At 36.3% G+C, this 13,442-nt stretch overlaps 1 protein-coding gene across 2 annotated transcripts in view; it reads left to right on the top strand.

Moving 5' to 3' along the window:
• LOC126979418 (solute carrier family 22 member 3-like) overlaps nt 1-12,254 on the top strand; it is a 36,686-nt gene extending 24,432 nt beyond the window's left edge. For both annotated transcript variants that reach the window (XM_050828713.1, XM_050828714.1), the window contains 3 exons: nt 7,471-7,646; nt 8,814-8,968; nt 12,180-12,254. In XM_050828713.1, coding sequence (XP_050684670.1) covers nt 7,471-7,646; nt 8,814-8,968; nt 12,180-12,192 — 344 coding nt within the window. In that variant the 3' untranslated portion in view covers nt 12,193-12,254. The remainder of the gene's footprint in view (nt 1-7,470; nt 7,647-8,813; nt 8,969-12,179) is intronic.
• The last annotated feature ends 1,188 nt before the right edge of the window (nt 12,255-13,442 follow it).

Raw genomic sequence — 13,442 nt, forward strand, 5'->3', positions numbered from 1 at the left:
ATCAAAATAAATAATTTAATTTTACATATTTTACACTTGAACATATTTTTAGATATCTTAAGAATATAATTAGGTTTCTCACTCTTCAGAAAACTCAACGACGGGTGATGGTGTCTGGTACCTAATATTAGGAAGGCTGAAGATGGAGGGTAAATCGAGCTCCCAGTTGATGGGACTGCTTGGTAGTGATGATAGCGGTAGAGGTATAGAAAGAGATCTACTTCTGGGAAGCGTTGGTGCTTCAGGAATTACAAAAAACTTTCGCTTCGTTTCAGTCCTTTCAGACTCTTCTCTGGGGTTAGAATTAATGTACAGTACTTGTGCGTTGTCGTTGCTACTTGATATATCTTTTTCTTCTGCCGAACTAGGTTTGTTGTATAATATTTCATAAATTTTCTCAACTTCTTGTATCTGTGCATCATTAAGGTCAGAAGTCTCCTCAAGCTTTCGTTGGGCTAAGCTTTCGTCTTCAGCTTTCCTCTCCTCCGACTGTTTCTTAATAGCTCTAAGGATGTTTATATCCAATGGTGGCAACTCGAGAGGCTGTGGAACTTTTCGAGTAATTATTACTTCTTCAGAATTTGTGTTGTCTTCGGCTTTGATAACTGGCAGCAGGCAAATTATGGCCAACACACATTGAATATACAGGCTGTTCATCTAGAAAATACAAAATTGCATAAAAAATTATTTCAAAATTTGCGTGATGATACAACCAGATATTTATTTATTTATATATTGCATCAACAAAGTATACACTAATACATACAAAAAAAAAATAAAGACAAAATTTACAAGTTAAGTGCTACTTCAATTATAGGCGCAAATAACATTCTTATGTAAGGAACAAATAAGTAGAAATACAAATAAAAAATTATATTAAATTCATATTTTCCATTATAAATAGAAAATTGTTTAATATTATTATGATAAACTCCATTCATAATTTTGTTAAGTTACTTCAATTGATATTAGTTATATATCATGGGTATTTTTGCATAATTTACACCTGTCATGGGAGTCTAGATCAAATATTTGAATCTTAATTTACTTACGTTTAATATTTTTCTGTATTCAAATAATAAAATCTACTTCAGTTCTACTACTGAATGTAGAGTTCAACTGTTGATGACTTTCATAAATCTTCATTATATATAGGAACACATAGTCAGATAGTTTTTAACTAGAAACCATTCTCATTAACGATACAAAGGCATTTAGAAGGTAATACTTTAATCACTTCTGATCGCCCCTGATTATTATTAAAGAAAACTTTTAGTTAAGTACTTTGTAACTGTTGTTTCTAGAACCTTAATTTTTTACAAAATAGTCACTGAAAATTATTCAGTTTAATTCGGTTATTTTTCACGATAGTTAACAGTGAATAGAAATTATTATCTCAAAAATAATTATTATTTAGTTCTGTTTATTGTGTTTTTAAACGTTAATATTTGCACTCTGTTTGATATAAATTTGAATCGTTTAGCATTATACAAATTAAATTTGTACCAGAATTTATTGAAGAATTATTTCCGGTCGGTGGATTTTGCTGTGTCACAAAATTTCAGCTGAATACCTTTTGGCTTGAAGAAGCAACAACGCCTGTTTATGATTCCATTGTCAACTCTCGTATGGACGCATTGTCAAGAGTTGTATCTCGTCCTGCGTCCATATATAAAAAAAAATGTGTAGTAAACAAAGACGTGTAGTAAAAAGTGTGTAAAGACAAGCATTTACCTATTGTAAAACAATGTGTGTGTGTACACATACATTATGTAGGTACGCATGCAATAATTTAAACTTCTTTTGCGTAAAAAAAACAAAAATTCTTAAAAAAATCCTGTGCTGTTATACGTTTAAAGCAAGGACAATATTGTAATAAAGAGGATATTAAATACAACCAATGAAAATATAACGGCGCATAATTTACTTAAAAACATTTTCACACAAAAAAGAATTTATTATAACTTAAATACTTACTTTGAAAAATATACTAATAAAAGAGTCAAATCTATATATATAAAAGAGAATGTATGTTCCCTAGTAACTCCTAAACTAACTAAACCGACCTCAATGAAATCTTTTGTAATAGATTCGTTGAAGGAAGGTTTACATATATAATTTATATGGCAAACGTTTGCCAGGTCAGCTAGTAAACAATATATAGTTGGGATACAGTTGGAAAGAGCTTCTCAAAGGTAATCATGTGATAATCATAATATTACAGAGTAAAGTATATTATAAACTAGCTGACCCGGCAAACGTTGTTTTGCCATATAAAGTATAATTCACGCGATAGTTTTATAAGTAATAAAATATTGCCTATATTATAGCCTGTACATCATTTTGTTCTATTGTCAATAGTTTTTGCAGCGCACGCAAAATAGGTTTTCGATTTTACACCTTGTGTTACCAAATAGCAATTTTATTACGGATCCCTAATTTTGAAAAAAAAAACACATAGCCTATAGCCTTCCTCGATAAATGGACTACCCAACACTGAAAGAATCATTCAAATCGGACCAGTAGTACCAGAGATTAGCGCGTTCAAACAAACAAACAAACACTGCAGCTTTATAATATTAGTATAGATTAGTATAGATGAAGCGCACATCGGCGACAGTATCTGTACCTAATATGTGGTTGGGGCAGACATTGTACTCCGCTCTATCACGAATTTCGTGAAAAACGGTTTTACAATTAATAGTGCCTACTAAATTTATAAATATTAATGTACGTTTGTCTGCTTTTGATGAAATTTCATGGGAAAGGACATAGGCTCTATTTTATCCCGGAAAAATCCATGATTCCCGCGGGATTTGTGAAATACTGAAATTTTTGTTGATGAGCTATAACTATATCAATAATAGGTTTAGTTTGCCAGAGCAATCTTGCTCAAAATAATATTTATATACCGTAGTTGTGGCAGTTATCGACACTTTAAGGTAGTTGCTTAGTTCGACCAAGTATACAAGACATAAAAAGCATTGTCTGACTTTTAATGATTGTTGAATATTAACAGATATATAATCAATAAAAGGTATAATTATCTCTTTTATATGTGTCAATTTTACCTATCAAAAGATTAAAAAAATAATTCTTAAAAAAATTAATTGTGTCAGTATTCGACACCACATTTTCAGTAATGGACCACCAGTATCGACACAAATCAGTAATGAACACCCAATGATCGACAAAATGGACGAATTGATATTTTATGCTAAGCACGTTTTTTTTTTCATAATAAATTATAAGATGACATACGTTCACTAACCCGCATGCCAATAATGACAATTTTTTCAAAAACTCCTTCCGATAGCCCAGCAGTGGACGATGGCATGTGATAATAGAGTAAGAAATTATAAACAAGACAAAAAGTGCCAGTCATGAACATCCAGTTGTCATTACTGAAAAAACCAGAACAACCAGATTTTCAATGATAAATCGATTTTTGTCTTATTAAAAAGCCTAAAAATTAACCTAGAATGTGCAAAATGTTGACAACGCTGTCAACACAATGATAATTCTCAAGTTTCCAAATGTCAAGCAAATAAACGCGGGAAACGTTATACGTTCGAATAAGGAATAAAGAAATAATGAGCAAATGTCTATTTGTAAGCATATTCTTGGTTTATTCTATGATATAACTTTATACCAACTTTATTTGTAAGGTTAGTATATATATAACCGTATAGTTTTAATATTTGTGAATTAGAAATATTTCGTAACCGAATGGAAATCGTTGCTGTCAGCATTAAAATATGGAAATAGGAAATATTTTTTTTGTGTACGAAATGGATATGGCCCTTGTAAAGAAAATATTGATATCATGTTCTCGTGTACTCGTACGTCATCGTCGTGTACGTCGTGGACGACACAGATTCACACAGTTTTTTTTTTAATTTCGAGCATTAGGGACATCGGGGCTCAAAAATGCAATCCACACAGTCCTTTATTTATATATATGAAATGTGCTTCGTTACTCCGTCGTAGTTTAATATTAAAAATTGTTACCACCCGGAATCTAGAAGTAGAATAAGTAATATACCTACCTTTCTGTGTAATTGATGAACGCGAAGTATAGCTTTACTTCCAAGTCTTTAAGATTGTCACTACAAAATTACATGACAAGGAGAAGTAATTTTAAAGTTTGAGAAACTTTACGCTGCGTTTATTAATAAGACAGTCAATTATCCAAATGTTTTGAGTTTTCTTTAGTGTTAATTCCGCCTATATTTGTCTCTCTCTCTATACGTGTTTTTTTTCAAGATACCTGTTATAATTACTTATTGTATCCTGTATTGTTTTTTGGGTTGTCTGGAAGAGATCGCTTCAAGCGGTAAGAGCGCCCATTGCGAACCTATGACTGTAATTAGCTTAAGATCTATTTTTACTATATACATTTTTATTTTTAAGTCTGTATGGTATAAAATATATGGTATGCAATAAAGTGTCTATCTATTTATCTATCTACACGAGGCTTTCTCAGGGCATGTTGACTCGCCATGAGACAATTGTTCTCGTGCCAGATTTTGGCGACATCATTTGGATAACTATGGATTTCCGCAAAGTAACGCCTACTTCAATAAAAAAAAGACAGACAATGTTCACAACAGCACATTCTGTATAAGTAGCAAGAATGCATTTTGACACTTTTGCTCAATAGTTGCAGCGTCGTGGGGCGGGTCGTTTCTTTCCCTAATTGTAATTAGGAAATGTAATGGGAATTAAAAGAAGTTATACACTAAAACTTACAAAAATTAAGAGTACACCTAAATTCAAAGATGTCAAAACCGTGTGCAGAACATTAAAGTGGAAATGGGAGGGAGATATGCTACGTGACAAAAGCGAAAAATGTACAAAAAGCATAACAGAGTATCTACGAGAATGCAAAAGAAGCAAAGGGCGACAAATAAAACGATGGGAGGATGACCTTAAGTGAGTGGCTGGCCCAGAATCGATGAGAATGCCGAGAGAAAGAGAAAGATGGAAGTCTTTGGAGGAGGCCTGCGTCGAAGGACAAGCTGTTAAAAAGACCGCAAGGAATTAGTTAAGGATATAAAAAATGTTAACAGCAATAAGGGCTTATTCAAATTTTTATTAATTTTATTGATTTAATTGAGGCAATGTGCTTCTTGCCACTTCTTTTCATTAAGACTCCTTACCTTATATTTAAACACGTAAACATGGAAAATAAGATTATATCGATGTTACTAGCAATAAGACTTTTTATTTTTGAAAGAAGAACTTTTAATATTAACTTTATTAACCTCCAAAAAAAGGAATTTAAATTAACTTTGTCAGTTACTATTATGTCTCAGGCTGTAAAAACACAAGGTAACAAAGTACTTAGTTAATAGTTCAATTTAATAATAATCAGGGGCGATGAGAAATAATTAAAGTATTACCTTCTAAATACCTTTGTATCGTTAATGATAATGGGTTGTAGTTAAAAACTAACTCACAATGTGTTCCTATATATAATGAAGACTTATGAAAGTCATCAACAGTTGAAGCCTATATCCAATAGTAGAACTAACGTAGATTATATTATTTGGAAAGAGAAAAATATTAAAGGTAAGTTTAGACATCCCTAAAGACAAATATAATTTATCAACTAACAAAACTTTTTATGAAGCTACTTAAAATGCTTTTTACCATTGGGTATCTTTGTATTATTTAAGCTGATTGTGTAATGGTAACACCTAATAATCAAGTTTTTTAAATAATTGTACGTTTTAGTCTTTTACGCAATTTCGAATTTTCTAGATGAACATCCTGTATACTTCGTGTGTGTTGGCAAGTTTTTGCCTACTTGGAGTAATCAAAGCCGAAGACAACACAAATTCTGAAGAAGTAATAATTACTCGAAAAGTTCCACAGCCTCTCGAGTTGCCACCATTGGATATAAACATCCTTAGAGCTATTAAGAAACAGTCGGATGAGAGGAAAGCTGAAGACGAAAGCTTAGCCCAACGAAAGCTTGAGGAGACATCTGACCTTAATGATGCACAGAAACAAGAAGTAGAGAAAATCTATGAAATATTATACAACAAACCTATTTCGGTAGAAGAAAAAGATATATCAAGTATCAACGACAACGCACAAGTACTGTACATTAATTCAAACCCCAGAGAAGAATCTGAAAGGAGTGAAACGAAGCGAAAGTTTTTTGTAATTCCGGAAGCACCAATTCTTCCCAGAAGTAGATCCCTTTCTATACCTCTACCGCTATCATCACTACCAAGTAGTCCCATCAACTGGGAGCTCGATTTACCCTCCATCTTCAGCCTTCCTAATATTAGGTACCAGACACCATCACCGATCGTCGAGTATTCTGAAGAATAAGAAATCGACGTTTGCAATTAGACAAAATGTTCAAGTGATTAAATTAGGTTATTTTATTCAATTCAATTAAATGGTTATGCTGATCAATTATAATTTTATTTGTTTATCTTTACTTTGTGTTACATAATAATTGATGACTACAAGTAATTTCGCTTACTCTTCCTCTTTATTACTTTACTGCTCAGAACAGAAATAAATTCTTGTGAATTTGTTTTAAATCAACTGTATTTACAGAATGTTACTAACAAGATTTGAATACTAAAGTTTTCTTTGTTGGTGAGGTTTCTAAAATAATTTTTACTCAGCACGAAGGATTTATATTTCAGTTGTGTGTATCTTTGATTTAAAAAAAAATATGCCGACATTCATACTTTTAATGATAATTTAAGGAATTCTGCAAGAACAAATCTAGATAGGTCTTTCAAATATTTGGATTGGATTCCATTAGTCATAACGATGCGACGTTAAATTGGTAAACATTAATCGTTTTGTCTGTTTTCTTTTTTATATATTTATATATCTATTAATTGTGTCGTTATTAATGCACAACGTTTATTTGGTAGTTTTAATTTAAGTTTACGGGGTTTTTTTTATTGAAGTTATACTTCTTTAGGTGCGTTATGAAAAAATGATGAGAGTGAAATTTTAAGATGCGCGCGCATCACTGTAATACTAAAGTAACAGGTTGAGGTTGGTTCCTAATTATTTCTGACGTTTGCGTCATTCGTTTTTTTTTTCGGTTTCTTCGTCCATTATTAGGACAGGCAAAGGGTTCAAGCCAATACAGCCGTATTCATTATTTAATACGTAATTAATTGTCAAAGCCATCTTTGCAAGACATTTACAAAATTTATCTTTCTAAAAACAGGGAGGAATAAATCATTTTAATGATTTTTTCTTCGTAAGGCCAATAAATATAACTTCTTGCGTGCATACATAAGTACACACACACTTTATATACTATGTCAACATTTGAAAAAAATAAATATATTATAATATGCCTAATTTGGCCCACCTGATTCTATAATGCTAGTTCCTGCAGTTTTTCTTAACAAAAATCCAAGAAAAAAGTTTTTTTTTGCAAAGAGGTTTCAAGAGGTTTAAAGACTACCTACGACTGTCCAGGTATTATATCGGTGTCTCTGGCTGTTACCGCGCGGTTCTTCAACAACATGTCGTACGTGTCCATTATCCAGTGGACGCCAGAGCTGATGCCGACTGCTGTGAGAGCTTCCGGGGCGTCCTTCGTGCACATCACAGCTTTTGCTGCGGTCATCGTATCACCATTCATTGTTTACTCTGTGAGTTAATCAGTAGCAGAAAATACATTATACAACGCCACAATGAAAAAATCAAATGAATACACGGGAAGAACAATTTAACGGTAACCATAAATAAAAATTAAAAAAGAAAATACTAAATTCACCTAAATAAATCAATCCATAATTTACCAGAGGCTCCTTTGCGCAGGATGCCGGATAGATTATGGGTACCACAACGGCGCCTATTTCTGCCGTGAAGCAGTAATGTGTAAGCATTACTGTGTTTCGGTCTGAATTTTTATCTCGTCTCTCTGTCTCGTCCCATATATCCATTTATTTTTTTAAATGCTATCATTTCGGAAAAACCTGTAAGTAATAGTCGCGCGCTAGTGTAGGCGCTGACACCTACTTCGTGCCGTGTAATGCGATCACGTAAGGGTGATTAATGTTTTATTTCGTAAATAAATATTTTTTTAATTTCAAAATTTCATTCATTTACTTTAAATATTAGAATTAGTTTTTTACAATTAAGGTTATATAGCTCTACCCTTCTGTTCATTTGATATCACCATTATAGCGCTGTACATTTCAAATGAACCAACTTAAAACAACTGTCCTCAATTGTTTAAATATATACTTACTACATTTATATATTTATTGTTTATTGAGAAATTATATAGGCTGATACAAATTAGTTTTTACTGCCCAGATAGACTTTGTTCTGTCAAAAGTTAATAGTAAAAATTAAATAAATATAATTTAAATTCGGAGTAATTCCCTTATTTATATCTCATAACTTGATGGTTCTCATTCTGATGCTTACCCGGCCGGTACCGGCGCAACCGCTGTGTCCCTGCATTTTTAATCTGTAAAATCTACCTGATATATAGATTCCTGCCACCGAATTCCATCTTCGCACGACACGCCACATGTTAAAATATCATCCCCACCATCTGGGTGTGTGGCGTTCCTCCACAATGTGTTTTTCAAGATTTTTTCTTCCACGTACAACCAAGCTGTGGAATGAGCTTCCTTGTGCGGTGTTTCCAGGACTATACGACAAGGGTACCTTCAAAAAAAGGGCGTATACCTTCCTTTAACGCCGGCAACGCTGCTGATTCCTCTGGTGTTGCAAATAGGTTTATTATATTAATAAGGTTTCCGTAGGCATTTGGCAACAGATATTAATATTATTATATTGTCCAGGATAACCTATGGGAAGGCTTGTCGTTGATAATAGTGGGTGTAGTTGGTCTGGCCGGTGCGTCGCTAGCTCTGTTCCTGCCAGAGACAAAGGGTCAAAGGATGCCCCAGACCCTTGATGACTGGAAGGAGCTGGCGAAGAAAAAGTTTTATGTCAGGTATTTTATTCATGTCTTCTAACAGCCGTTCCCAATATACTATCTACAGATAGAGATAAATTAATTCCTTCTACTGTCAGTAATTAGCAGTCAATAATCTGAAGCTGTCCCAATATACCCGATAAGTCGTTCTTATCGCCTTATAATGGGACGCGTGAATTGAAATTTCCATACAAACTTCTATCGCTGGTTACGTACGTCCCATTGACAGACAGTGTATACGTATAAGGTGAGTTACCGTCGATAAGTTTACTGGGACAGAAAATTCAACTATAGTTACGATTTTTATCTCATGTAAGACATAGATTGAATATTGGGAACGGCCGTTAGTAATATTTTTTTTTATATGAGAGGGGGCAAACGGGCAAGAGGCTCACGGGATAGGGGAGAGTTGAGGCAACCGCCCATGGACATCCGCAACAACAGGTGTGTCAAGAAATGCGTTGCCGGCCTTTAAGAAGTATGCTTTTTTCTTGAAGGTCCCTAAGTCGTATCTGTTCGGGAAGACCGCTGCCGGGAGTTGATTCCACAAAGTGGCTGTGCGAGGCAAAAAATTTCGAACAAAACGCTTGGTGGAATGCCAGACGTCTACGTGATGCGGATGGTACTTTGCACGTAATCTCCGGTGGTGGAATTCGGCCGCTGGAATCAACCCGAACTGCTCCTCTCAGCAATCCCCGTGATAAATGCGGTAGAAGATGCAGAGAGAACCCACATCTCTACGCAATGCTAGAGAATCAAGCCGATCGGAGATGACTTGATCGTCGATGATTCGAGCCGCTCTTCGTTGTATGCGGTCAAATGGAAGAAGCTCGTACTGGGGAGCACCCGCCCAGAGGTGAGAACAGTACTCCATGTGAGGCCGAATTTGCGCCTTATAAAGTTGCAGGCGGTGGCTTTTAGTGAAGTACTGTCTCGCCTTACTGAGTACACCAAGCTTTTTAGAGGCCAGTTTGGCCTTCTCTTCCAAGTGACCACGGAACTGAACGTCGCTCGATATATCGACGCCAAGTATGCCAATACAGGCTGCGGCAGTTAGAGGAGTGATCTCGAATCGAGGGGATACGACAAAGGGAGACTTTTTAGTGGTGAACGCACAAACTTGTGTCTTCTTGGTGTTGAATTGGACTAAATTTTGTCGGCCCCATTGCGAGACTTTGCAAAGCATAGTCTCGATTTCAGACACAAGTTTGATCCGGTTCTCGTCGACGCTATCCCGGGACATGTTGGCATGGCCGGTGTAGGAAGTATACCCCGTGCTGTCGTCTGCATAGCAATGAATATTGCTGATTTGCAGCATATCATTGATATGCAGAAGAAACAGCGTAGGGCACAATGCCTTGCGGGACACCAGCGTTTATGGGTTTTAAGTCGGAGCATGCACAGTTGATAACAACCTTGATGCTCCGATCAGCCAAAGAGCTAGTGACCCATTTGCACAACTTCTCGGGAAGCCCATAGGATGGCAGTTTCGCTATAAGCGCTTTATGCCACACCCGATCGAAGGCCGCTTGCGCCCATTTATGGGTGAGGTATGCAAGAAGATCACCAGCTGAGCGACCCTGACGGAAACCGTACTGGCATTCGCTGATCAGCTGGTGCCCCTCTAGGTATCCCAAGAGCTGACGGTTGATGATCGACTCCATTACTTTGGAGAAAATGGAGGTAGTGGCAATGGGGCGGTAGTTTGACGGATCTGAGCGTACACCTTTCTTAGGGATCGGGTGCACTTAAGCCGCCTTCCGTAATTTCGGGACTACGCCTGATGAGTAGGAGAGCCGGAAAAGACGGGAAAGGACCGGTGCCAGTTCCGGAGCACATGTCCGCAGCTGGCACCGGGGGAATGCCATCGGGCCCGCTCGATTTGTGAATGTTCAAGGTGAGAAGCGCCTTAAGCACGGCACCATGCCGGATTTTTACCTCCGGCATATATGAATCGCACCGCGGAATATGCGGTGGTGGTGCACCTTGGTCTTCCAGAGTCGAAGAGGGAGCCCAGGAGATCAGCTTTCTCTTTCGCGTCATGGGCCAGCGAGTCATCATCCCTGTGCAGTGGCGGAATGGCTGGCTGGCAGAAGTTTCCTTGGACAGCCTTAGCGAGCGACCAGAACGCACGAGTTCCTGAGGGAAGGCGTGCAAGTCTCTCGCCAATTCTGCCAATGTGCTTCGACTTCGCGTCAGCAATAACTCTTTTGAAGGTCCTGGAGGCATTATTGAAGTGTTTTTTAAGTTCGCTGGAATTCACATCCTTAGATACCACCGCATTGACCCAAGCCTGATAGCACTCCTGCTTTCGGCGAGAGGCCATTTTTTGTTTCTCTTATGTGTACAATACAACACTTAACTTCTAATTGCCAATACTTATTCTTTTGTAAACTTCAAAGGTACGTGCCAGGTCTAAATTATAATTCTCGTGGACAACTATTTACGATGGGTTCAGGCTGACGGACTCCTCGATCCCAAAGACTCCACTCCATATGGAAGAAATATGTATCCTTCACCATGTGCGCATATTTTTATCTACAATTTCCTCATAAGACTTAATTCGTGAAACTGAGAAAGCTTTAAATTCAAAATAGGTTGATGTTAGTTTCATCATGAATTCTTTAGGAATAACTAAATGATCGAATATATGCTTACAAGCTTACAATATTATAGAAAGTCTGTTAAATTATTTGATAGCCTTACTTTTGAGCTTTAATTTGGTGGTTTGGTTTGAACCTTACCAGTGAGAGGCTCCTTTGCACTGGATACCGGCTAGATTATGGGTACCACAACAGCGAGTTTTTCTCTCGTGAAGCAGTAATGTGTAAGCATTATTGTGTTTCGGTCTGAAGAGCGCCGTAGCTAGTGAAATAACTGGAAAATAAGACTTAACATATACTTATTATTACTTATGTCTCAAGGTGAAGAGCGCAATTGTACTGTCGTTAAGAATTTTCCGAATTCTCAAGAATCATGAGCGGTGTAGTACCGCTCAGGATGTTATGGGCAGGGCGTATCGATTGCCATCAGCTGAGCGTCGTGCTCGTCTCGTCCCTTATTTTCATTAAAAAAAGACAGCAAATATGGATGTAAGTATTGGAGAGTTTGACTTAGATGTAGCCTCTATGCACACTGAGGTTATATTGAAAAGGGGGTGGAAAGTATTGCCATAAATGGCGTGAGTGATTGTATTATATAATATTGTAACCAAAATTTTATTTTACAGAAATACATCGTGAGTGTTTCGTATCCTGGAGGAAAACACGGAGTATCTGCATTTTAATACAATTTACAAAGAAAATTTGTTTTATTTACCACGAGCGAGTCTTACCGCCCCAAATTCCACGGATTTAATCTCAAAGTTCCACTGAACTTACATAATATTTTTTTTTATTTTTTTTTTATGAAAATAAGGGACGAGTACGACGTTCAGCTGTTGATTCTCTTTTTCGACGCTCAGGATTCTTGAAAAACCTAATAATTTTGAGCGGCACTACTCTTGCGCTCGTCACCTTGAGACAAGATGTTAAGTCTCATTTGACCATAATTTCACTAGCTACGGTGCCCTTCAGACCGAAACACAGTAATACTTACACATTACTGCTTCACGACAGAATGGCGCCGTTATGGTAACCATAATCTAGCCGGCATCCAGTGCAATGGAGCCTCCCACTGGATGCAGCAACATAAGAAGCAATATGTAGATAAAACAATAATTATTGTTGGTATAAACTTTTTGGTAAAGTGGAGTGGCCGGTGACTCTTTTGTATGTTATTTACTTTACTGTATAAGTAAAGGTAGATTTAGCAAGTTACAAGAATGATTTTATGACGATCCTAACTTGTGCAAATTAAAGGCGTGTACAAAAGGCATAAAAAGGCATAAAAGGCATTTATTTTCTCAAAATTGATTCCTTTAGAATTCTTTTTGATGTCATTTCTAATATACTAGATACTACTACCGCTTCGGAAACAAATGGCGCTCTGAGAGAAAAGAGACTACTATGAAGAAATGAATGGAGAAAAGTTTACTGAATGGTTTACCTCAATGTTGTGTGGCCTCTCTGAACCATCTATTATAATTATGGACAACGCCCTATGGGATGAAAAATTTTTCAAGCCACCTGCCCAATTCCAAAAGAAAGCTGACATCGTCGCATTGCTTCAAAAAATGGCGTAGATGCAAGCATAAATATGGTAAAAGCGGATGAAGAAATAGCGTTTGAACATGGGCACAGCGCTATACGGTTACCGTCTTACCATTGTGAATATAATGCAATTGAGTTGATGTGTGCTCAAATTAAGGGATATGCTGCAAGACGCAATACAGAACTCCCATTTACATCTAAAAATATTAGATGAACCTTGTGAACATGTGACTAAAGGAGACTGGGAAAAGGTTGTGAATAGAACTGTTATATTAATAAGGGAAGATTATGAAAGAGATGTGAATATAGATAATATTTTATAAAACGAACTTATAATTAAT

This window comes from Leptidea sinapis, chromosome 3, assembly GCF_905404315.1.
Source record: "Leptidea sinapis chromosome 3, ilLepSina1.1, whole genome shotgun sequence".
NCBI lineage: Eukaryota > Metazoa > Arthropoda > Insecta > Lepidoptera > Pieridae > Leptidea > Leptidea sinapis.